The sequence below is a fragment of the Pectinophora gossypiella genome, chromosome 29 (assembly GCF_024362695.1).
Source record: "Pectinophora gossypiella chromosome 29, ilPecGoss1.1, whole genome shotgun sequence".
Taxonomy (NCBI): Eukaryota; Metazoa; Arthropoda; class Insecta; order Lepidoptera; family Gelechiidae; genus Pectinophora; species Pectinophora gossypiella.
The window spans coordinates 4,393,657-4,421,243 of record NC_065432.1 but is presented as its reverse complement, the minus strand read 5'-3'; the positions used below and the strand labels follow the sequence as shown (position 1 = coordinate 4,421,243).

Here is a 27,587-nt window from a genome sequence, read left to right as displayed (position 1 = left end):
GTTCTAGAGTGGCACAAAAGATCTTAATGTATAAAACAAAAAGGCCATCTCTCAACCATACAGTGTACAAACGTTAAATGATTTATATAACGGCCTCTGTGGTCCAGTAGTTGAGCGTTGGGCTCACGATCCGGAGGTTCCGGGTTCGAATCACAAAACATATCACAAAAATCACTTTGTCATCCCTAGTTTGGTTATTACATTACAGGCTGATCACCTAATTGTCCGAAAGTAAGTTAATCCGTGCTTCGGAAGGCCGTTAAGCCGTTGGTCCCGGTTACTATTTATAATACCCCTTGGCGTTCGTCAAACAGTTATACATATTTTGGACTTATACATTTTAAATTTATGCATTATGATACGAACACTACTAATTTATCTTAAGTGCAGTCGTACACAGTTGGCTAGACCATTATAGACGGCGATACGACTCACCTATCACCACCTTGGTCTAACAGAGAGCCCACTGAAATGTGGAGGTATGGCTACCCCAATTTTGAGTTTTAAGCTTAATGTTATGTTGAAGTCAGTGAAAACAAAAAAAAAACCGTGAAATATAGCCTTCACACGTCCACTGTGTTCCGGATTCCGGACCCGTGATCAGTTCATTTGAACCTCAATAAATACTTCACTCACATGGCGTAAAAAAAGAAATTTAAGGCCTTTACAATTTATGGGGTGAGCCGCTGCGATATTTCATTTCCCCACGCCAATGTGGGGGATGTTAGAAAATATCTCTTTCAGTATTTTGAGTAAAGCAATGATTGACGAATTTGTTTTCGAATTCATGTTTGGATCGTAAATTATTATCACGTTGTTTTATGTTTACGCGATTATTATCATAATTATGGATCTACCTACTCCACTCCAATCTCATCAGTCATCCCGTGATCATGGCACTTGCAACAGTGTCGAAATATCGGGAGTCTCATATCCCTGCTTCAAACGCGGTAAGAACCCGTTATTATGTGTTTTAATTATGATTATCACGTGCTCAGCGGTGAAGGAAAACATCATGAGGAAACCCGCATTCCCGAGAAAATTTTCGGAGGTATGTGACCTAGCCTGTATTGGGCTGGTTGGAAGGTCAGATAGGCAGTCACTTCTGTAAAAAACGGTAAGTATGGAGTCGTTACATGAGTCAGGGGCCATTGGCGACTCAATAGTAACCCTGACACCAGGGTTGACGAGGTTGTAATCCACCATAACCCACACGATAGAAGAAGAGATAAAAAAAATAAAAAATGTACTTATGAAGTTAAACAGCCCCCTAACTCTCAGCATACGCATTATTTCTGATTTGGACATTTCTTTGTTACTCCAGCACAATGTACGGATGGAAATGAAAACACTGAAAAATGGCAGAAAGGCATAACTCGGGCAGGTTAACAAAAGATATTTTTAGGAAGTTGATTATGTTTTTGTATATTTCCCACCGGGGTAAGCAGAGACCGTGGAATTCAATTTGCTTCAGAATCAGAATCATTTATTCAACGTAATTATCATGGATAAACTTGTTGAAGGTCAATATAACGTATCCTAAGATAATAGCACTTTTTTGCGCTTTTCTTCAAGCGTGGCTAACGGAACATCTTTTAACTTATTGACGTCGGATAATGTGGTATGAAAACGTGTCAACGTACCTTTATTATAGCCGCGGTTTAACTTAAGTTTGCTTAGTTTTGCGGCAAATCTACAATAAGTCACGTCAAAAAAAAAAAGCTTAGTTTTGCAACTACGTCCTCCTCTCCGTTCGAAACAGACATTTTCACAATGATAACAACATGTACACTCAATAAATTCTAAATATTCTGTTGTAACAAAAATGACATCAAAATGGCGTGTATAAAAATTGCGTTTACGCTACTAAAAACTACTGAGTAACGTCAAACGTACGACTAAATTAAAAAACCTCTTAAAATTAATAGGAATATATGCTGTCCTTGTTACTTGCGTTGAGAACTACTATCTTGCAATTCGCATTTACGTCATTTCGCAAGGTGTTATGGCTGAGGAGAAGAAATGACAAGAAACTGCAACAGCAACACATCTTTTAAAAACCAATGAGGGTATACATTACAAGTTATTTAATAACTAGAGGAACACACTCAATACCAGACATTTTTATCATTTAGGTACTCATTTATGTTATAATAAGCTTTTTTACATAAAGTAAGCTTCACATGAGCTTTAAATTTATTTTCTGACAAATTTAAAATATTATCTGGTATTTTATTGTAAAAACGTATACATAACCCCAAAAAAAGATGAATTTAATTTACTTAATCTAGAATTTTGAACAACAATTTTATAATTTTGAACAATAATTTCTTCCTGATTACATTAAGTAATTGATCGCGTTTGCGATCGCGTCATTTTGACGCTAATGTTTCATACACGCACGCCGGTTCAGAGTAGATCGTACTGAACCTTTTCTAGGGACATCTCCAATATACAAGGTGTTAGTGACATCGTAACGAAAACTTTGAGGAATGATTCAGACCATGATTCTGAGTTGATATCAAGTGGAATTTTCCGTTGCAAAAGTATGGAAATGTAATTATATAAAAAAAACTAATATCTTCCGATAGGAAATTCCACTTGATTTCAACTCAGAATCATGGTCTGAATAATCCCCTTTAGTATTCGTTACGGTGTACTAACACCCTTACCTATTTATATGGCTACCGTATGTAATTGAACAGAAGAGAGACGTTTAAAGGCTATTTATGTTTTACATACATACATAAACTCACGCCTATTTCCCACCGGGGTAAGCAGAGACTTAGAACATTAGCTTCGATCCTGACACACTTCCTCCACATTCATCAATCGCTTCATACACGCACGCCGGTTCAGAGTAGGTCGTATTAAACCTTTTCTAAGGACACCTCCAATTTGGTCAAAGTCCTTCTCGGTCTTCCTCTGCCAGCCCTACCAACCTAACATTCCCTTTTCAAACTTAGTCACTATTTATGTTTTTTTACGTTATGTAACTTCTTCCACTTCTTATGTCACTAACACCCTGTATATATCTAACACGCTTAAAAACTCCTTAGTCACGCAAATTTGACGATAATTTTCTTTTAGAAAGACCCAAGTAAAGTTATTATGGAAAGTTGGAAGCTCCCTTGAGTGTTCCATCATCTCTGAAGTTTTATCATCATAATCTGTCTTTTCGTCACAAAATTTCCCTTAAATTTTACATATACAAAGAAGAATATAAAATAACTACACACCTATATCCCAAGAGGGGATCAGCAGAGGTGTATTGATAAAAGTATATACACTTAGATGTCTTCTCTTCTATCGTGTGGGTTGTGAGGTGAATTACCAACCCCATCAACCCTGGTGTCAGGGTTATTATTGAGCCGCCTACGGCCCCTGACATGTTTCATGTAACGACTACTCACTTACATCAGTAAGTAGTAACCGGTACCAACGGCCTAACGTGCCTGCCGACGCACGGATCATCTTTACAGATTTTAAAGTGATTATCTTTACAGGTTGTGAATTACCAACATCATCAACCCTGGTGTCAGGGTTACTATTGAGCCGCCCACGGCCCCTGACATGGCTCATCTAACGACTATGTACTTACATCAGTAAGTATTAACCGGGACCAACGGCTTAACGTGCCTTCCGAAGCACGGATCGTCTTACTTTCGGACAATCAGGTGATCAGCCTATAATGTCCTAATCAAACTAGGGATTACAAAGTGATTTTTGTGATGTGTCCCCACCGGGATTCGAATTTGGGACCTCTGGATCGTGAGCCCAACGCTCAACCACTGGACCACGGAGGCCTTTGAGTGTTAAATCGCAAGTAATATTTGACCTTCCTTTCCAAGTAATTCTGTATTCCAATACCAAAGGTCGTACCCTCGCTTTCTCCATTCAATATGTTTTCATAAAAAATGAAACAAAATTGTAAATGAACTACGAAATACGCAAGTCATAAACAATGCGAGCTATTTTTCTATGAAAAGGAAAAATTCAAGTTAAATGAAGAAGGTAAATTAAGTAATTTAAATGGGAATTATTTTTAACTTGGGTCTGTTTTATTTTTTGCGAATATAGATTAGTATAGTTTATTATAAAAGGGCGCCACACACTAAAAAAAGACAACAACATCATATCAAATTTCCACTAAAACAATTACAAAAAAAGACGGATGTTTGTCGAAATGATCATATCAGATTCTGGTGGTGATTTCAACATCGCAGATGTAAATAAAAATAAAATAAAAATTATTTATTTCGGGAATTTTTTTACACAGACTTATAGAATTATTATTAGTAACAAAAATACTACAATTAAAATTAATAATAGATAGATAAAATCTTTATGTAGGTTTAAGACGTAACATTAACTTCTTAATATAAAAATTTGAACATAATATATGAAATGTAAGACTTAAAACTAAAAATAAAAATAAACTAAAAATTAATACTTAATATAACTAATAATTGATTTTAGTATCTTTGGCTCGTTAAGCCGTTGGTCCCGGTTACTAGGTACTTACTGATGTAAGTACGTAGTCGTTACATGAGTCTTGTCAGGGGCCTTGGGCGGCTCAATAGAAAAAAACGGCTGTTTAATGCAAGAATGCGATACGCTTTCTTAAAATAGCCGAAAAGCTATCAACTCCAGCTTAAATGATACTTTGATTTATAATTTTGCATGAAGTGTCCTAGGTGTACAGTCATGAGCAATATAATGTACCCAATTTAGAACTCTGTCGCGCTAACATATTTGACATTTAGTGAGACTTACAGTTCAATTTGTCAAAAAAGTTAATGTGACATGGTACCAAAGTGTATACATATTAATGCTCGTGACCGTACATCCCTAACTGTTTACTTGCTTAGCAGTAGTTGGTTTGCGAGTAGCTTGTATACACTATGGTTAGCGGTGAAACACTAACTTGGTCGGCTTAGTGGTTTAATTAAAAGTTTCAAATCTACTTTCATAGTCATAGTTTTTATGTCAACATTGGTGCTAATTCCTGTAAATACCATCTAATTTTATTTTAAGTTATATCTGCCATTTTCTTATCCGCCGAAAAGGAAAGGGACGGGTAATCGACAAGCATAAAATTTATGGAACACACGTCAATTTTAAGCACAAATCTAAACCAACCGTCTAAAAATTTTACATCAGTCAATAACCCGACACAGTTAAGTAGACAGCACGTCAAACGGATTGCATACCAGCGACGTACCTTTTTGATTCGCCCGGGTTATTCATTCATTTACTCATTCTTCCTAAAATTAAGAGCTGTGAATCATCCGTCCCTTTCCTTTTCGACGGATATGAAAATGACGGATATAACTTAAAAACAAAAACATAAACTGCCTATATACGTCCCACTGCTGGGCACAGGCCTCCCCTCAATCAACCGGAGGGGGTTTGGAGCATACTCCACCACGCTGCTCCACTGCGGGTTGGTGGAGGTGTTTTTACGGCTAATAGCCGGGACCAACGGCTTAACGTGCCCTCCGAAGCACGGAATCATCTTACTTTTTCGGACAATCAGGTGATTCAAGCCTGAAAAGTCCTTACCAAACAAAGGACAGTCTCACAAAGTGATTTCGACAATGTCCCCATCGGGAATCGAACCCGGACCTCCAGATCGTGAGCCTAACGCTCTAACCACTAGACCACGGAGGCTGATATAACTTAAAATAAAATTAGACGGTATCTGCAGGAATCGGGGCCATTAAGTATATTAACATAAGCTCACGACTATATCCCAATTGGGGTAGTCAGAGGTACATCCATCGCAAGATGAACTAAGTACCCACGCGTCACCGAGCTTTCTGTTAGACCTGTTAGATTTTTTTTTTCGACTTGACTTATTGTAGATTTGCCGCAGATGGCATTATCTACTTTGCTGGACAAATGAGGAGCACTGGCGGCTCTCACCCGGTACAACGTTTAAGACAACAGGCCTGAGGGTGCCCAGTTGGGCGCGAACCTCCGCTCGGGGCGTCGTCTGAGAGGAAAAAATATTTGAAAGAATTAATCGACCCTAGTGGGTCGATAGCGATAAGCGCTGATTGAGGCAAATCGTCGACCACGCCAATAATTCACAAATTCATCATGATCATCATCATCATCAGCCCATTAACGTCCCCACTGCTGGGGCACGGGCCTTCCCTATGGATGGGTAGGGAGATCGGGCCTTAAACCACCACGCGGGCCCAGTGCGGATTGATGGTTATTAACGACTGCTAATGCAGCCGGGACCAACGGCTTAACGTGCCTTCCGAAGTACGGAGGAGCTCGAGATGAAAAGTTTTTTTTTTGTGGTCACCCATCCTATGACCGGCCCTTGCGAAAGTTGCTTTACTTCAACAATCGCAAACCGAGCACGTTAACCGCTGCGCCACCGAGCTCCTCATTCACAAATTATTATACTTAATTATTAATTCATTAAGTCACTCACCCATTATGGTCGAAGTTTCAACTGATTTTTCGTTGAAACTTTTTAATTAAAACTGTTGTGTTGGCCGTTACTGCGCTAACGAAGCTGTAAAAAAATTATGTGCTGTTTATTACATTTTATTGATAATATATTTTTTAATAAGTATTATTATTTGAATAAAGTCATTTTTACAGTTTTTAGGAATTAAAATATCGTGGAACGCATTCTATTATTTGAATACACTAGCTGGAAAAGCTAAGTACTTACACCTTCAATTTCTTTTCTTATCTGTAGAAGTTTAAAAAAAATATATAGATCTTTAAAATGGTCGTCCCGTCTCTTTTTCGGCGGACAAGAAAATGACAGGTATAACGTAACTTAGATTGTGCGTACTGGAATAAACCAATATAAACTTTTGAAATAAAAAGGACTCGAAAAATAATTTAATTTTGTACACAAGTTACAAAGAAAGATGATAAAATTATTTTAATTTTAATTTTTAACACGTTCACTGTGTATGAACCACATATGAGGCAATGAACTTGAAACTCAAACGTGCATGTCCCATATATGGGGCACATATTTTTCTTGCTATCGTGTCTCTATATACATAAAATCCAATGTGTTTATCGAAAAATAACATAGCACGTGAAGGGTTGATATCTATTATTTTAATTATGAAACGTGGACGCTGACTCAGAAAGACAGAGAGAGACTCGAGGCCTTTGAAATGTGGTGTTGGAGGAGGAGGGAAAGAATAAGTTGGACAGAAAGAGTTACTAATGAAGAAGTGCTAGTAAGAGTAAGGGAAAAGAGGCAAATATTGAGAGTTATTGAGGACAGAAGAGGCAAGGTGATTGGACAATAAGACACGACGAATTTATTAAAAACATCATAAAAGGGAAGCTACAAGGAAAGAGAGGAAGGGGAAGACCAAGAAGAGCTTACATGGAACAGATTAAAGGGAAGGCGAACGTCGTGCCTTATAAACAAGTGAAGGAATTGGTCTTTGATAGACAAGAATGGACCTCCACCAACCCGCAGTGGAGCAGCGTGGTGGAGTATGCTCCATACCCTCTCCGGTTGATTGAGAGGAGGCCTGTGCCCAGCAGTGGGACATATATAGGCAGTTTATGTGTTATATACTTATATCCAAAGTCCGGTTTTAATAGCCTCTTCACAAATTTCAAGTGGTGAGTACCTACAGAGATTTATTTTTATTACTTGATATAATAATAATATCCTCTATAATAATGCACATTCTGTGTAAAATTCAACTAGGTATAAAATACAGCCTTTTAAAGATTGAACAAATAAAAAAATGATTAAATTGATTGTTTAATTAATTGATTTAACACAGTTGACTCGACCTTTATAGACGGCTATATTATTGTATATATTTATTTAAATATTAAAATAAATTTAGGCTATTTATGTAGACAAGAATGGAGAATGCTACACCGACAAGTATTAGTAGTAATATATTGTGTATTGTGTGTTTTGTTTATATATTGTGTTATGTAAGATTTTGATTTGATATGATTTATGTGTTGTCTATTTATAATTCCGTCACAAATAACTAAATAGTTACTACGTGATTACGCAAGCCCCATTAATACTAAAATAGTCCGGTTCAATATTGCGGTACCGGTAAAATGAACCGGACCGGACGTAACCGGACACTACCGGAGACAGCCCGGACGCCGGATATTGGTCGGACGACATTAGCCAGATGAATTGTATGCCAGAGAGGCTTAGTCTATACGGAGTGTTAGTGAAACCGCAACGAAAACTTCGAGGAATAATTCAGACCATGATTCTGAGTTGATATCAAGAGGAATTTTCCATCGCAAAAGTATAGAAAATAATAAAAAACAGATGGATTTGGCGACGGAAAATTCCACATGATAATAATTATAATTCTAAATTTTAATTTTAATTCATAATTATTTCATCTTTATTTAAATATTTTTCTAATTTGATTTAATTTTACAATTTTATTGATTTTGGAATTTAAATTTTAAAATTTGAATTTTATAATTGGCAATGTAAATATGGGTTACATGCCTGAAATAAATTGATTTAATTTATTTTATTTTTTATTAATTCAGAATACGTTGTCATTAACATCCTGTATAACCCATACAATGAATGAGATTATGTTACCTATGGACTCTTTACCATATTCACTCATCATCCAAAGTTCAATAATAATATATTTTTTTTATAATCAAGTAAGCACGTAAGGTCTTGAATTGTTAATTTATAATTATGGTAATATTATTTTGTTTAGGAATATTATAATAAGTACAATTTTGTTTCTATTTATTTTTAGAAATTTTAGTTTTTGAGTGTCAATTATAAAAGAAGATAAAAACGAGTAGAAAAAACGTAAAAAAAACGGCAGCACTGTTGAGTGTTCCTAAATTTTGACAATTCTCCATATTGTCCCGCTACAATTCGTGATAAATTGCTATAAAATGTGAAAAAAGAAAAGCCATCAGATGGAAAAAAGCAGTGTTGATTGAAAAAAAAAAATCTTTTTTCCGATCTTTAGGGAATAAACATAACTATTTGTTTTGCAGTTAAACGCTGCGCAAAGGGTTATAGAGTAAAAATATACTTAAGTAACCAAAACAAAAACCCACTACCAAAAAAACCCCACCCCTAAAAGCGCACCCCTGATGCCGGGCAGCAGCGGTATCAGTACTGGTTGGAGGCCGAGAAAATGGATTCTGGTAGGGCTCTAGCTAGAACATCACCGATTGAGAAATTGGTCGGTGTACTGCAGAACGGAAGGCGATTGGGGCAACCACCGTTCTACACGCTCTATCTATGGAGTAATGAAGGCGATTACTCCACCGACAAGAGCACAGCTCTTAAATAAAGAGAGAGCGAACCAAAACAATATGTTTGATTACTCAAAATTTAAGAACACTCAACGGTACCGATACCTGATGGGAAAAATAGGCAGTATTTTCCTCATTGATTTTTATTTTTATTTGAATCATTCATGTGTTGTGTTGTAGAGTAATAATGAATGTTAATCACCTCAGTAGGTTCGATACGACGAGCGCGTATTTATAGTTTAATCGATTTGTACTTATAAATATTTACAAGCACCGTGACAAAGTTCCTACGTTATTTGTACAAAAACGTAGAAGCAATTTCGACTTTAGTTTGAATTCATGTTTGGATCATAGGCAATTGTTAAAAGTCCTTAAATAAAAGAATAAATAAATATCGGGAGTCTCATATTCTTACTTTAAACGCGGTAAGAAAGTTATTATGTGTTTTAAATAAATAAAAAAAATAATCAGTAATTGGGTAGTTTCCTAGGTCAAAGATAGAAAAAAATTATGAAATTCCGATTACTAAATAAAGACAGATCTAAAGGTGACAAAAAACGTTTTCTTTTTTCCATTTAACTTATTTATGAATATTATCTTGCCAGAAACAGGTCCGATTTTGATGTTTTTTTTCTTTTGTAATCGTATTTTTTTACATATCATTCTCTTCTATCGTGAGGGTTGTGAGGTGAATTATCAACCTCATCAACCCTGGTGTTAGGGTTACTATTGAGCCGCCAAAGGCCCTGACATGGCTCATGTAACGATTACTCACTTAAAGTGCCATCCGAAGCACGGATCGTCTTACTTTCAGGCAATCAGGTGAAAGGGTGGGGGAGGGGGTAACCCTTATATCATTTAATATCAGAAACATCTTAAGTGGCGCCAATAAATATTTCAATCAAAAAAAAATAAATAAATAAAAAAAAAAATATAAATATAAAAATGTATATGTGTGTGTAAAATGTGTATGTGTATGTATGTGTATTTAAATATTTCATTTTTTTTTTTTTTATTCTACCAAGAAATGGATTTAAAGTACTTTTCTGATTCTGTAGATAGACCGCTTCGATTAATGCCCCTAAACCGTTTTTATGTACCTATGTCTGTTTGTCTGTCAGAGGGTCCTAAAGTTCAAATTAATAAATCAATTTATTCAATGTAATCAATTAAACATTTATATATTAAGTAAATTAAATTCATATATTTTGAATAAATTTATTTTAATATAAATAAATAATATACAATAGTAAAGCCGTCAGGTCGAGTCAACTGTGTTAAATCAATTAATTAAACAATCAATTTAATATCTTTTTTATTTGTTCAATCTTTAAAAGGCTGTATCTTTTGAACCATATTTGATACCTAGTTGAAATTCACACAGAATGTGCATTATTATAGAGGATATTATATCAAGTTATAAAAATAAATCTCTGTAGGTACTTATCACTTGAACTTTGTGAAGAGGCTATTAAAAACAGACTTTGGATATAAGTATAATTATAGTTATGATTATTAATTTATTATAGTGAAACTTGGACAGGAAGAGGACCCAGCAGTGTAGTGGTTAACACGATCGTTCCCGCTTGACAAGTGCTGCGGGTTCAAGTCCCGTCTGAGTCAGAATTTTTTCTATTGTAAAACAAAATTTAAGACCATTGCTTTCTTAGATGAATTGCTTCTATGTGGTCATTTTATAACCCCCCTTTATCTTAAATTTTGTACCGACTGAGAGCCCTCAGCACTCCCCATTTGTCCGGCCAAGTAGTTAAATGCCATTTGCGGCGAATGTAAAATGAGTCACGTCAAAAAAAGACTAAAAGAAAGTTAGTTCATTCACCCTAAGGTTGCCCGGGAGAAATTACTATTTAGCATTAAGGCCGCCGATTGTACTTCTCCTGTCACATTTGTAATTGTTTTTAGTGTTGCGTTTATATGTGCAATAAAGCGTTTTTGTATTGTATTGCGTTGTTTTGAAGTTTAATCTCTTTCCGCTGCTGGAAGAGATAAGCTTATTTCTAGTAGAATAAATAAAACTTCAAAACAATGCAATAAAAACAAATAAAAACAAATGTCAAATAGCTATATTGCTTTCTTAGATGAATTGCTTCGATGTGGCCATTTTAACCCCCCTGTTCAGCTGAACAGTTGTTGTTTGCATTGCGCACTTACTTTTATATGCGCAAATGTCAAATTGCAATATTGCTTTCTTAGATGAATTGCTTCGATGTGGCCATTTTAACCAACCTCCCCCCAGTTTGTCTGTCTTGTGTTAGTCTGTCTTTATATCCTGTTCTGTGTACAGTCATGAGCAATATCATGTACCCTGTCGCACTATCACATTTGACATTTAATAAGACTTACGGTTGAATTGGGTCGTGTACTAGGTTAAAGATAAATTATGAAATTCTGATTACTAAATAAAGACTGCTTTACAACTAACGAAAAACATTTTCTTTTTTCTATTTAACTTATTTATGAATTTTAATCAAGAAAAACGTAATAATAAGTCCGACATTTTATCAAGGTTTTCAATGACGTTCAGTGTGCTTTTTCTTACAAATTCCGTAGTAATTTCGTGTTTTGACGTTTAGTAAAAAGTAACTGATTTGACTAGTTGGAAATTAGTCAGGGTTACTATTGAGCCGCCAAAGGCCCCTAACATGGCTCATGTAACGACTACGTACTTACATCAGTAAGTAGTAACCGGGACCAACGTGCCTTCTGAAGCACGGATCATCTTACTTTCGGACAATCTGGTGATCAGCCAGTAATGTCCTAACCAAACAAGGGACCACAAAGTATTTTTTGCGATATTATGTCCCCACCGGGAATCGAACCCGGGACCTCCGGATCGTGAACCCAGCGCACAACTACTGGACCACGGAGGTCGTTAGCACATAATGAAAGTTCACAATATTATATCGGGTATATTTGTACCTATTATTATTATTTGTACATATTTTTATTATTAGATATCCCAATTCGTCGAAGATAAATATAAAATTACTACCATCAGTCACTCCCCGGGGGGAGATATCATTTACATGTTACATTCGTCATTTCCGACATAGGCCTCCGCCAAACGACGACACATAGTAAACAAATAACAGTAGGTCCACTGGATAAAATAAGACCTCTGTGGTCCAGCGGTTGAGCGTTGGGCTCACGATCCGGAGGCCCCGAGTTCCAATCCCAGTGGGGACATACCACAAAAATTACTTTGTGATCCCTAGTTTGGTTAGGACATTGCAGGCTGATCACCTGATTGTCCGAAAGTAAGATGATCCGTGCGACGGAAGGTACGTTAAGCCGTTGGTCCCGGTCAATACGTACTGATGTAAGTAAGTAGTCGTTACATGAGTTACGTCAGGGGCCTTTGGAAAGAAAGAAAGAAAGAAAGAAAAAATATTTTTCGACATACTTATTGTTTTAACATAATTAACATAAAATAATACAGTTATGAATGTATGCCGAAACGGTTCCACCTCAGCATAATGCCATAGCCTAGACTATGACGCTGGTTTTTTTATTTTTGGCGGTGCAATAGTAACCCTGACACCAGGGTTGATGAGGTTGGTAATCCACCTCATAACCCACGCGATAGAAGAAGACCTGCCTGTCTGACCTTCCACCCCGCGAAGCGAAAACAAGCCCAATACACGTTAGGTCACATACCTGCGAATGCATTACTCGGTAATGTCAAATAGCAGTAGGGCTTTTTTGTGAATTGCTTCAATTTGACCGGTTTAACCCCCTGTTCTTCCTGCACTGTGACAACCGTCGATGTTTACTTGTTTACTAAATGCCAGGAATCGATCGTCGGTTGAAGGCACAGACAGCGAAATTAATTCAGCGGTTCAAAGATGCGATGGATGAGAATTTAATACGCTGGATTTTCGCCGACCTCAAACAAACCGGAACGTAAGTATTTGATTTCAATTAACAGCATACATAAGTACATAACATAGAATAGAATGGAATGGAATCGAATCGAATCGAATCGAATCGAATAGAATTAGTTTATTATTATTACAAAAATATGGTTATGGTCCTTATGGTTGTTTGGAAGAAATCGCTTTAAGCGATAAGGCCGCCATTTACCATGTACTTAGTTAAGAGACTTTTGTAATTATTTCTTTTTATTTTGGTGCAATAAAGTGTATTTGTATTGTATTGTAAAAATAAGACAACAACATCATTTAAAATTTTCACAAAACAATTAGGTACAACAGAAAGCTCGGTAAATTCAAATTCAAAAATATCTTTATTCAGTAGGCAACACAGTTACACTTTGAATCCTCAGTTTTTACATAACGAACGTCTTATCCGCCTAAAACTACTGCAGCTTCTCACAACTTGTATAGCCGGAGAAAAGAAGCTGCAAGAAAGACCTCCGGGTCGAGAGCCGAACGCTCAAACTACTGGACCACGGAGTGCGTTGTCGGAAAATATAGTTTATCTAAGCTTTTAGTCTTCCTTTTGTAAAAGCACTATTTTATGTCTTCATTTCCACTAGATAATATTATACAAATTACCAGGGGTATACGATATCTAACCTACTTAACCGAGTCGTTGTAATTACGTTTGCTGCGAGTAATAATCATTTCCATGTAAACGACATTTGCAAAGGTAACGGTTATGTCGTTATGTCGTCAAAATATGTCTTTGAAACCTTAATATACTATGTTAAAAAACATATAGGATTATTTGCAAAAAATAGCGATCGGCACATTGTTAATACCCGCAATAAAAATAAACTTGCTTTACAAGTCAGTCGATTACATAAGGTTACTAAATCTTTTAAGGGGCAATGTATACGTTTTTACAATAAGATTCCCATTGACATTCAGAATTTGCCTTTCAACTGTTTTAAAACAGTAGTTAAACAAAAACTTTACAAAAAAGGTTATTATAAAGTTAGTGATTATTTAGAAGATATGAATGCATGGGATTAACTGTCTGAGAACTGATATTAGGCAGCTAAATTACTCAATTTTATACCAATATTTTATGTTTATTTTTTGTAAAGAACGTCTAGGGGCCCCTGTGCCGAGGTATTTCTTGCAGCTTCTTTTCCCCGGCTATACAGGTTGTGAGAACTGACCGAACCGTGATCATGACCGAACTTTTTAAAATCATAACCGCTGATTTTGCTAAAAAGTTTTGTCCCTTCTGTTTGCGACGTCACAAGCTTACTCTTTTCAAAAAAAAAATATACCTACTTATAGGTATCAATACCATATGCAAAATTTAACACAACAAGCCATCACGGATTTATCCCTAAAGGGGTAGACAGAAAAATAAAGATAATTGTATACGCCTCACATTCGAGGAGCTCGGTGGCGCAGCGGTAAACGCGCTTGGTCTGCTATTGTTGAAGTTAAGCAACTTTCGCAAAGGCCGGTCATAGGATGGGTGACCACAAAAAAAAAGTTTTCATCTCGAGCTCCTCCGTGCTTCGGAAGGCACTTTAAGCCGTTGGTCACGGCTGCATTAGCAGTCGTTAATAACCACCAATCCGCACTGGGCCCGCGTGGTGGTTTAAGGCCCGATCTCCCTATCCATCCATAGGGAAGGCCCGTGCCCCAGCAGTGGGGAAACAAAGACTAAAAGATAAACTATGTTTAAAATATAATCCGTATACGAAAGAAGTTCCGAAGGCCTCGGCGCTACTGTCGCAGATTCTGCATAGAATTATTATGACTGGTCAAGTTAGTTTCTTTAAAATCCGCCGACTTCTTTCGTGGCGCGAAATACTATTTCAAACCTAGTTTATTTTTAGTTTGTGTTTTGTAGTAACACTGTTATAGCCCGCCTGTTCCGCACGACGTATTTCTATTCTTACAGTTTCAACTTCCAAGTTTATCTCAAAACAAAAACCGAAAAATGAACTTGAATAAAGAAAAACAAAAAGTTCCAGAACTGGCATCGAACGACCACACTCGCCGCGGATTAAGAACTTTGAACAATACTCCCACTAAGAACTTTGTAATTATTATTCTACAACTGTATTGTGTAGGGGTAGATTCGGTCAAAAGATAAATTATTTAAGTAAGAAAGAAAGAAAGAAAGAAACATTTATTATTTAGGACACCACATACCCATAGATGGCGTTGTCGAGATTTAACGTGATAATTACCTACTTTCTCACTACTCCGGTAAATAATTATTCAAAAATACAATGTTATTGCAGAAACATATTTAATATTTATAAAAAATATTGTTAATAATTGTGTCAGACGTCGGGGAAGGCCACGGAAAAGATGGCGCGACGAGTTAGACCGCTTCTCGAAACGGTGGCGCGAGCAAGCTGGGGACAGGGAGTGGAAGAAGGGAAGAGAGGCCTTTGCCCCGCAGTGGGACATTGAGGGCATAATCGCCGGTTGGTGTCACACCACATTTAGATTAAACTGTCTTAAGGGGCCTCTACGTGTTGGCTTCGGCCCCACGCACGCCTTCCAAAAGTCCGGGACTCCGTAGGCCCGAGATATGGAAACGATATACAAATAATAATAATTGTTATGTAGAATTATGTTGCTACCTATATTGCTTCGCTTTATTTTGATCAGAATAATAATGGATGGAATATGTAATTGTGCCTGGGTGTAATAGAACTGGATAAATCTTTAAAACTCCCCATTTGTCCGGTCAAGTATTCAATGCTATTAGAGGCAAACCTAGCCTCCTATATATGCTTCTATGTTTTTCTGGGAGCAAATAAAAACATAAAACACGTTCAGCTGCTTGTCTTCCCTGGCTTGTCGTAAAATCCGACAGAGGGATTGTGTCCTCTAAATGACGGACTAATGTTATGGGCGATAGGCTGATCCCTTATCACCATGAGGTTCATCATATCCATCATATCAACAGTGGCTGCAAGTTGTCTTTGATTACTTGTGGCTCTGCCCACCCCATTAGGGATTACGGGCGTGAGTTTATGTCTGTATGTATGTAGAGGCAAACCTCGCCTCCTAACCTGGCCTCGTAATAAGAAGTCCATGATCTCTGCCTACCCCAATGGGAATTAGGCGTGATTTTAGGTATGTACTGTCGCGAGCATTAATATGTATACACTTTGGTACCATGTCACATTAACTTTTTTGACAAATTGAACTGTAAGTCTCAGTAAATGCCAAATATCTTAGTGCGACAGAGTCCTAAAGTGGTTACATTATATTGCTCGTGACTGTATGTATGTGGCAAACCTACAATAATAAATTTATGATAAGAAAAAGAAAACAAAATCTGGGGTGTCAATATCAATGATTATTTCGTCTAGTAACTGAAGGAACTCAGTCCCGAGGGAGTATGTCGTGATGTTTTTGACATACTATCTGATTCCATTTCAGTAATGGACACTTAGAAGATTGGACCTTGGACCTTGGGACTTTAACCATAGAATAAGGAATAATACTACGTACAGTCATGAGCAATATAATACCCACTTTAGGACTCTGTCGCACTAACATATTTGATATTTAGTGAGACTTACAGTTCAATTTGTCAAAAAAGTTAATGTGACATGGTACCAAACTGTATACATATTAATGCTCGTGACCGAACTTTTTAAAATCATAACCGCTGATTTTGCTAAAAAGTTTTATCCCTTCTGTTTGCGACGTCACAAGCTACCCTTTTCAAAAAAAATATACCTACTTATAGGTATCAATACCATATGCAAAATTGAACGGCAACTCTCCGCTCCCCACCAGGGTCTGAGCTAGGTTTACCTCACCCCCCTCGGATATAGTTTAGACTTGAATCGTATGGCGTCTGACGTCACACACTCAGATGCGTGTCTACGGCCACGAGCATTAATATGTATACACTTTGGTACCATGTCACATTAACTTTTTTGACAAATTGAACTGTAAGTAGTGCGACAGAGTCCTAAAGTGGGTACATTATATTGCTCATGACTGTACGATAACTTCAATGTGTAGTGTCTGTGTAAAACAAAGTTGTTTATAATGAAGTGTCCGGGGTGTGACCCAAAACAAAGCAAACAAACTAAAGCCGTCTCCTTCTTCTATCGTGTGGGTTGTGAGGTGGAATACCAACCTCATCAACTCTGGTGTCAGGGTTACTATTGAGCCGCCAAAGGCCCCTGACATGGCTCATGTAACGACTACATACTTACATCAGTAAGTAGTAACCGAGACCAATGGCTTAACGTGCCTTTCTAAGCACGGAACATCTTACTTTCGGATAATCAGGTGATCACCCTGTAATGTCCTAACCAAACTAGGGATCACAAAGTGATTTTTGTGATATGTCCCCACCGGGATTCGAACCTGGGACCTCTGGATTGTGAGCCCAACGCTCAACTACTGGACAACGAAGGCTGTTAACTCAACTTTAGCGTCTTTCATCATCTTTAAGAAGTTTGTTTGAATGCCCGATACATATTTTTATAAGGGTCTAAATATAATTCATTTTCACACTTGGACCTTTTCAACTGGGGTCAATTCGACCCTTGGGGTGCGAAGGGTCGACAGGACCTCTTTATTATGATTTTATTGCAAAGATCCGCTTATAACGGCCTCAGATGTATATTTAATTTCGAATATTGTCATTATACAGGGTATATATATAACACATAATAACGGGTTCTTACCACGTTTAAAGTAGGAATATGAGACTCATATTAATTATGATAATGGCCCCGATTCCTGCAGACACCTCCTAATTTTAATTTAAGTTATACCTGTCATTTTCTTATCCGCCGAAAAGGAAAGGGACGGATGATTGACAGCTCTTAATTTTACGAAGAATGAGTAAATAAATGAATAACCCGGGCGAATCAAAAAGGTATCTCGCTGGTATGCAAACCGTTTGACGTATGCTGTCAACTTAATTCCGTCGGGTTATTGGCCAATGTAAAAGTTTTAGACGGTTGTTTTAGATTTGTGCTTAAAATTGACGTGTGTTCCATAAATTTTATGCTTGTCGATTACCCGTCCCTTTTCTTTTCGGCGGATAAGAAAATGACAGATATAACTTAAAATAAAATTAGATGGTATTTACATGAATTAGCACCAATAACCGCGTAAACTTAAAACAATGTATTATACAGGGTATTAGGGAATGTAGTCTGGAAAAACCCTCATATTAATTCCTAATCAACATACGACCTTCCCATTTTCTTTATCGACATAAACATCCATCATTTCGCTGTCAATCCACTTCAATCCATCACAATACGTCATTTCCTTTAAAGATGATCTTCCGAATTACATTGTCTTATGATGTAACGTCGAATACGCTACTTGACAGCCTAGTCAAATGTAATACTTTTTACGAAACGTCCAAACGAAAGTTTTCTTTGGTGTTTGTATGGTAAAAGAAAACCAGCTGGCTTGGCACCGAAAGAGCGCGACTCTTTCTCGCCTCAACATACGTCACCCAAGCATTTTATCATTTAGGTAATCCCTTTTATAAAGGACACCACCACCATCGTTGACCAGTCCATACACTCAATTATTTGTATTTCTCGTGTATGTTGTTTTTATTATGTGTTTTGTTTGATTGTAAGTTGTGTGTTACTCTGTGTTTTATATTATATATATTTGTTATTTGTTTTGTATTTGTTACTGTGGTGTCCCTTTATAATAAACGTTTCTTTCTTTCTTTCTAATCTTATAATAAGCTTTTTACATAAAGTAAGCCTAACATTGCGCGTATTTTCCATTAGGGTAGGCAGATATACACAGAATTTCACTAGCTACGACCCTGATAAACTACTTTGGCTTCTTCCATACATACACATTTCATAAATTCACACTTATTTCCCACCGGGGTAAGCAGAGACTATTTTTCTTTCACTCTCATCAAAGAAAATTGAATGAAAATATTCTTCTCTCATGTAGTTTTAAAAGCCTTAATGCTAAGTAGCAATCTCTTCTAGACCACCTTTGAGTATAAGAGCTATTAAACATTATATCACTTCCTATCACGTTGGTCTAACAGAAAGCTCGGTGAGGCGTGGATGCTTAGTTCATCTTGCGATGGATGTTCCGTTGACTACCCCAATTGGGATACAGTCGTAAGTAAGCAAGTAAAAAGTTTATTTCCTCTACAAAAAGAATCCATAACAAAAGACATTTTGTTTGTGCATACAATTTTTCAGTAGAGGCTGGTGCCTAAACTAGGTAAAACCTGTCATATAGGACACCAGGTCTCCACCTCTAGATATTGGTGCTAATTCCTGTAAATACCATCTAATTTTATTCTAAGTTATATCTGTCATTTTCTTATCCACCGTAAAACAAAGGGATGGGTAATCGACAAGCATAAAATTTATGGAACACACGTCAATTTTAAGCACAAATCTAAACCAACCGTCTAAAAATTTTACATCAGTCAATAACCCGACACAGTTAAGTAGACACGTCAAACGGATTGCATACCAGCGACGTACCTTTTTGATTCGACCGGGTTATTCATTCATTTACACATTCTTCCTAAAATTAAGAGCTGTGAATCCGTCCCTTTCCTTTTCGACGGATATGAAAATGACGGCTATAACTTAAAATAAAATTAGGCGGTTTCTGCAGGAATCGGGGCCATTAAACAGTTAAATTTACAATTATGAAAAATTTGCAGAGCAGCTCGTGTGTGTATGTTATGTTTTTTTAGTGTATAACTTAATAATAAGTAGATGCCGGTTAAGTACGATCTACTCTGAACCGGCGTGCGTGTATTAAACAGTTATTGAATGTGGAGGAAGCAAGATTGAGTGTGTCAGGATCGAAGCAAATGTAATTCCATAGTCTCTGCTTACCCCGGTGGGAAATAGGCGTGTTTATGTAAGTATGTACGTTAAATAAAAAAATATACCTTTTCACCTAACAGACCGCCTATGACGTATATTATACCCTTTATAAGAATAACCTTTATCTATTACAATAGAATGCGTTCCACAATTTTTTTTAATAAACAATTACATTTCTATTTGAAAAAAAATACCGTTCCTGTAAAATATAATTTAGTCCTTAGAAAGAAAAGGGACTCTCAATTCCCACAATTTTGTAAATGGAATATCTACAACACATCAATAGGAGACGTTCCACAATACATCTTATCTTAACTCATAACAAACTTGAACAATAAAAAACCTAAAATAAGAAATTAAAAACGAAATGCTCACCTGTAGAATTTTCCAGCGAGACCGTATTTATACTTTTTAAATCACAAAGGAGTATTTATTTTCTTTTAACAGGTGGTTGTGTTGGCTAAGGCTGAGCGCGGCGCGTGCCTTTGCCCGGCTCCGAGGTAAAACTGAGCTGGGAGCGCGGGAAAACGACGCATGCGTTATGACAGAAACAAAAGAGCGTAAGTCAAATAACAATATTCGGTGCCGCCCGTGGCTAGGTCCGCGTGGCTTCATACCCGTATTCAAAATGTTCTTTCGAGTCTTCCTCGATTCCTATCTTAGTATCCATTTATACAGGGTGTTAGTAACATCGTAACGAAAACTTTGAGGGATGATTCAGACCATGATTCCGAGTTAATATCAAATGGAATTTTCCGTCGCAAAATTATTTTTTTTTTGTTTTTTTTTTTAAATTATTTTAAATTCTATAACTGCATTAATTTTTGTGTTTTTTAAAATTATTTAAAATTTTAGAAATGCATTTTCGGAGTAGACCTAACATGTACTGGTTTTCCCTTCGCGGGTTGGAACTTGGAAGGTCAGACAGGCGGTCGCTTCTGTAAAAAACCGGACCTGCCGAACCCTGTGAAAAACGGGATAATGCTAAGGAGATGATGATGCTCTTGTCGGTGTAATATTCTTCATTCTTGTCTATCAAAGTTCAATTCCTTGACTTCCTTATAACACACGACGTTCAACTTACAATACAATACAATATAATAAATATAATTTATTGCACACAACACTAAAAACAATTACAAATGTGACAGGAGAAGTACAATCGGCGGCCTTATTGCTAAATAGCAATTTCTTCCAGGCAACCTTAGGTCAACCTTCTCTTTAATCTGTTTCATGTAGACTCTTCTTGGTCTTCCCCTTCCTATCTTTCCTTTCGTCATGTCTTATTAAGTGTCCAATTATTTTGCTTTGCCTCTTTCCGCGCGGAATATATATAATAGAAAAAACATAATATTTCTTCATTGATATCAAATTTAGCGCGAAAACGGTAGGTCACGTGACATTTTTCCCCATGACGTCAATATCAATAAACAAAGAAACTCTCTTACTTCAATCTACTTGAAACAAGACAAATACTTTTTGTTTATTTTGTGATATGTGACGTCATTTTTTTTGTTTTCCCCAAAGGGCAAGGCAAAGGGATCGATGCCCATACAGCCATGTCTTAAGTTTTTTTTTCTTTATGATGATTCATGAAATGATGAAAGACATTGACGATGAATGATAAAACCTAAGCCCCCACCCTCGGAGCAGACTCCTACTCCAAACCCCAAAAGAATTAACTCAAAAGTCCGCATAAACTTTCAAGTTATGAAGCGACTTGTGGGCACGAAGCGAAAATAGATAGATACACTTTGTTTATGGAATATTCCCATACAATAATACTATCCCGAATGTTTTCTGACTAACTTAAAACCATCATTAACCACAAAACACCACTTTGTATTGATTATTTAGATTATTCAATGAAGAAAGCAACCATCCCGTTTCCGTTCCCGCCAAAAAGCCTATATGACGTCATACGAAGCTCAACATGGCCGACCGTCTTTCGGGACTTGTAATACACAGATAAAAAACTCGCATACTTATATTGTAAAAATAAAATATTTAAAAATAATCTTAATAATAATAATAAAAATGTTTATTTCTCTACTTAAAACACAAAACAAAACAAAAAATTTTCTTAGCTGGCTAACATTGTGATACAAGTGTATTGTAAGGGAGCTGGTGCTTGTAAAAGGATTTCCCTTGTACTACAGGTCACCAGGCCCCAACCCTTGGTAATTATTTAATATATTCTAATGTGTTACTAAGTAGCTACAAATATTAGAGAAATGTATAATTATATAATCCAAAAAATATATCAAAAAAACAGAAACAAATGAAGAAATTAAATAAGGGAAAACTGACAGGAACCTTCGAGATACGCAAGTGTGTGTGTGTGTGTGTGTGTTAATAAAAGAAACAATTGAATAATTATCGTTAAACGATAAACTACCATATTGGACATAATTTATATTTTATTGTTATAAACTGTCAAATAGCCAATTAGAACAAAAGGTGTCGGGAATATTGTTCTAATATTATTGTCAATGATAATGCTATTAGACAATAAAATTTGTAGTGTATTCGCGATTTATGGTTTAAGTTTTGAAATTACAACAATAATCCAATTATTCCAATAATCCCTGAACGCTTCTATAAACGAGGTCTATCCTATATAATCAAAAGGTCTTTGTATTGTATATAATCATTATTAATTTAAGAGCCACCAAAAGGTGTGTGTGTGTGCGTGTGTGCGTGCTTGTGTTTGTGCGTGCGTGTATTTGTGCATGTGTGTGTTGGGTGTATGTGGACATGTGTGTGAGCTGTACTGTGTGTTTGTGTGTATGTGTATGAGAGTGTCATGCAATTGACAGCAATCGCCTAGCCCTACGATTGAAAGAATCTTGGGTTCGGGTGTAAACGGGTGAAACTCACCCTAAAATTGATTTCATTTGAATGTGGTTCACTAATACAGTTGACTCGACCGGCGGCGATACTGTTCACCTATCAGGTTGGTCTAACAGCAAGCTAAGTGCTGTTGGTACTTAGTTCATCTTGCATCCTGTTTTGTAAGTATTATTGTATTTCTTTCGTGTATTTGTAGATACACTGTACACACACACGTTTTTTAATATGTTTTTGTAAACTACTTTATTTTCATAGTTTAAAAAAAATACTATGCAGGTATTCATTGAAGTTGTATTTGTGGGAGACACGGCTTCCGTGCCTCACTTAGCAGGGTCCACAGAATACCAGCGTCGTGGCTCGCGCCGCGGCTTGTGCTGAGTGAGGCCCTTTTATAAAGGACACTACCACCATCGTTGACCAGTCCATACACTCAATTATTTGTATTTCTCGTGTAAGTTGTTTTTATTATTTTGATTGTAAGTTATGTTTTACTAAAGAAATAAAGATTTTACTTACTCCGTGTTTTATATTATAATTATATTTGTTATTTGTTTTATATTTGTTACTGTGGTGTCCCTTTATTTAAAACGTTTCTTTCTACATTATTTTAAGTTTACGCGGTTATTATCATAATTAAAACACATAATAATGGGTTCTTACCGCGTTTAAATGGGGATATGAGACTCCCGATATTTCGACACTGTTGCAAGTGCCATGATCACGGGATGACACTTGCAACAGTGTCGAAATATCGGGAGTCTCATATCCCCATTTAAACCCGGTAAGAACCCGTTATTATGTGTTTTAAACGTTTCTTTCTTTCAATGGATGTACCTTTTACTATTCCAATTGGGATATAGACGGAAGCTTATGGTATGTGAACATTGCTCTCAATCGCCGTCTAACCGAGCACAGAGTAAATCAGAACAGCGGGTATATGATTGACACAGGCTCCGTGTTTTATGTCGGAGTGATGGATGAGCCACGCACATTAGTGCGGCGAAGGTCGGGCCCCAGTGGTGGCTGGGATAGACGTCTTTAATAACACACATTATTACGAGCATAGAGAAGGAGCGGTAAACGCGCTCGGCCTGCGATTGTTGAAGTTAAGCAACTTTCGCAAAGGCCGGTCATAGGATGGGTGACCACAAAAAAAAAGTTTTCATCTCGAGCTCCTCCGTGCTTCGGAAGGCACGTTAAGCCGTTGGTCCCGGCTGCATTAGCAGTCGTTAATAACCACCAATCCGCACTGGGCCCGCGTGGTGGTTTAAGGCCCGATCTCCCTATCCATCCATAGGGAAGGCCCGTGCCCCAGCAGTGGAGACGTTAATGGGCTGGTGATGATGATGATGATTACGAGCGTACGAGTGTTAGCATTATTAACGAGTTGCTTCACCGTTGGAGCGAATGCGCGTCAGCTCTAACAGAATCCTGAATGCGATAGCCTTTTTTTGACGTGACTTATTGTAGACTTGCCGCAGATGGCATTAACTACTTGGCCGGACAAATGGAGAGCGCTGAAGGCTCTCACCAGGTAATGCGATTGTCGACAAATACGATTCGCCCATATTATCTCTCCTGTCTTGTGATGTCTTTTTGTTGTCGTTAGTAACCACCAATCCGCACTGGACCCGCGTGGTGGTTTAAGACCCGATCTCCCTATCCATCCGTAGGGAAGGCCCGTGCCCCAGCAGTGGGAACGTTAATGGGCTGGTGATGATGATGACGATTCGCCCTTAGTGTGCCACCTGATTGAGATGGCGGGCGGATTTAAACCCGAATATCGTCCACCTTATTTGGTAAACTAACTTAGTAAGTATTTAAGTTTTTGTTACTTATCTTATGTTGTCCGGATAAATAATTTTTGATTTGATTTGATTACTATTATACTATTCGGAAGGTGCGTTAAGCCGTTGGTCCCGGTTATTACTTACCTATGTAAGTAAGTAGTCGTTACATGAGCTATGTCAGGGGCCTTTGGCGGCTCAATAGTAACCCTGACACCAGGGTTGATGAGGCTAGTATTCCACCTCATAAGAACCCACACGATAAGAAAAAGATTTTTGATTTGATTTGATTACTATTATACTATTCGGAAGGTACGTTAAGCCGTTGGTCCCGGTTACTACTTACTAATGTAAGTAAGTAGTTGTTACATGAGTCATGTCAGGGGCCTTTGGCGGATCAATAGTAACCCTGACACCAGGGTTGATGAGGTTGGTAATCTACCTCAACCCACAAGAGAGAAGAAGATTGGAGATGTCCTTAGAAAAGGTTCAGTACGATCTACTCTGAACCGGCGTGCGTGTATGAAACGATTGATGAATGTGGAGGAAGCAAGAGAAGTGTGTCAGGATCGAAGCAAATGGGATTCCATAGGCTCTGCTTACCCCGATAGGAAATAGGCGTGTTTATGTACGTATGTAAGTACATTAAATAAAAAACAAATATTTTCGCCTAACAGACCGCCTATGACGTCCCTTTACGTCACTTTGTAACAATATCCTTTATCTAATAGAGTGTGTTCCACAATTTTTTTATAGTATTTTTTCTACTCCTCTACTTTAATCTGGCATTTAAATAACCAAAAAGTCTAATATAAGTACATACATAATTAAACTCTTTGAAAAAGTGTACGCTCTATGGCCTATAAAAGCATTGTTTACAAAATGTAACTGTACTATAATGTCGCCAAAAAAGCATTGTTGTTGTTTTTTTTTTTTGACCTGGAAACTGGCACCTTTACTTTGTTTGGTGCCATAGATATACTATAAAAAAAAGTATACATTTGCCGCCATTTTCCCGCGCGTTGGAAAATAATTTTTATAAATAAAATTTTTCTTTGTATAATTTTTGTTTCATTTAAAATTACGTCGTCGTAGAAAAAGTATTGTATGCAACGTTGTATAACTAAGTCAAAAAATGCTCGTGGCGTCTCTTATTGCGATGTTCGCCAAGGCTCACATCGCAACTCACGCCACTCGCATTTTTTGACCCTTCTTATACAACTGTTGCATAAAATACTATTATGCAACAGTTGTATAAGAAGGGTCAAAAAATGCGAGTGGCGTGAGTTGCGATGTGAGCCTTGGCGAACATCGCAATAAGAGACGCCACGAGCATTTTTTGACCTAGTTATACAACGTTGCATACAATACTTTTTCTACGACGACGTAATTTTAAATGAAACAAAAATTATACAAAGAAAACTTTTATTTATAAAAATTATTTTCCAACGCGCGGGAAAATGGCGGCGAATGTATACTTTTTTTTATAGTATATCTAGTTTCCAGGTCAAAAAAAAAAACAACAACAATGCTTTTTTGGCGACATTATAGTACAGTTACACTTTGTAAACAATGCTTTTATAGGCCATAGAGCGTACACTTTTTCAAAGAGTTTAATTATGTATGTACTTATATTAAACTTTTTGGTTATTTAAATGCCAGATTAAAGTAGAGGAGTAGAAAAAGTAAATAATTTAACTTAAATTTAAAAAAAAACCGTTCCTGTAAAATATAATTTAGTCCTTAGAAAGAAAAGGGACTCTCAATTCCCACAATTTTGTAAATGGAATACAAAACATCAATAGGAGACGTTCCACAATACATCTTATCTTAACTCACAACAAACTTGAACAATAAAAAACCTAAAATAAGAAATTAAAAACGAAACGCTCACCTGTAGAATTTTCCAGCGAGACCGTATTTATACTTTTTAAATCAGAAAGGAGTATTTATTTAAATTAATGTATGATATCAGTTTCGAGTTTCGAATGCAAATCGAGTTGATCGAGTTATATTATAATATTCGCTACAACTGGCACCATACATGACTGGCACATATAGGGTGCCCGGCACATAAACAACAGCTCTAATAGACAAGTTACTGAACCCACAGATTATACTATACAGGGTGTTAGCGACATCGTAACTAACGAAAACTTTAAGGGATGATTCAGAGTCTGAATTTCAGACCATGATTCTGAGTTGATATCAAGTGGAATTTTCCGTCGCAAAAGTATGGAACGTAAAATAATTAAAAAACACAAAATATTTCATGAATTTATTGACAGGAAATTCCACTTGATAACAACTCAGAATCATGGCCGGAATCATCCCCCTCAGTATTCGTTACGGTGTCACTAACACTCATACCTACCTGTATGTACTGGTACGGGGTGTAAGTGACATCGTAACGAATACTGAAGGGGATGATTCAGCTGATTATTCTGAGTTAATATCAAGTGGAATTCTCCATCTCAAAAGTATACAATTGATAAAAATTAAAAAAAAAACTAAAACAATACATGAATTTTGTGACGGAAAATTCTAGTTGATATTAACTCAGAATCATGGTCTGAAACATCCATCTCAGTATTCGTTACGATGTCACTAACAACCTGTATATACACGTCATTAACTTTGAATAGTTTAAATATTAATTATAAGTACATAATGGGGCCGGTTCGGGGAACAAAAAACGGGAATATTGTTTTTTTTTTACGTGACTTATTGTAGATTTGCCGCAGATGGCATTAACTACTTGGCCGGACAAATGGGGAGCGCTGAAGGCTCTCACCCGGTACAACGTTTAAGACAATAGGCCTGATGGTGCCGTCTGAGAGGAAAAATATTTGAAAGAATTAATTGACCCTAGCGGGTTGATAGCGATAAGC

The 27,587-nt window shown here is 36.9% G+C and overlaps 1 protein-coding gene across 2 annotated transcripts in view; it reads right to left on the bottom strand.

Moving 5' to 3' along the window:
* The window catches only part of LOC126379610 (Kv channel-interacting protein 4-like), a 110,790-nt gene extending 84,162 nt beyond the window's left edge, over nt 1-26,628 (bottom strand). Inside the window, exons 1-2 of one of the 2 annotated variants that reach the window (XM_050028432.1) lie at nt 26,591-26,628; nt 6,452-6,535 (exon numbers count right to left, since the gene is read on the bottom strand). In XM_050028432.1, coding sequence (XP_049884389.1) covers nt 6,452-6,455 — 4 coding nt within the window. In that variant the 5' untranslated portion in view covers nt 6,456-6,535; nt 26,591-26,628. Of the gene's footprint in view, nt 1-6,451; nt 6,536-20,431; nt 20,519-26,590 lie in introns of those variants that run through there. The other variant, XM_050028431.1, reaches the window with a different exon arrangement.
* Between the last annotated feature and the right edge of the window lie 959 nt (nt 26,629-27,587).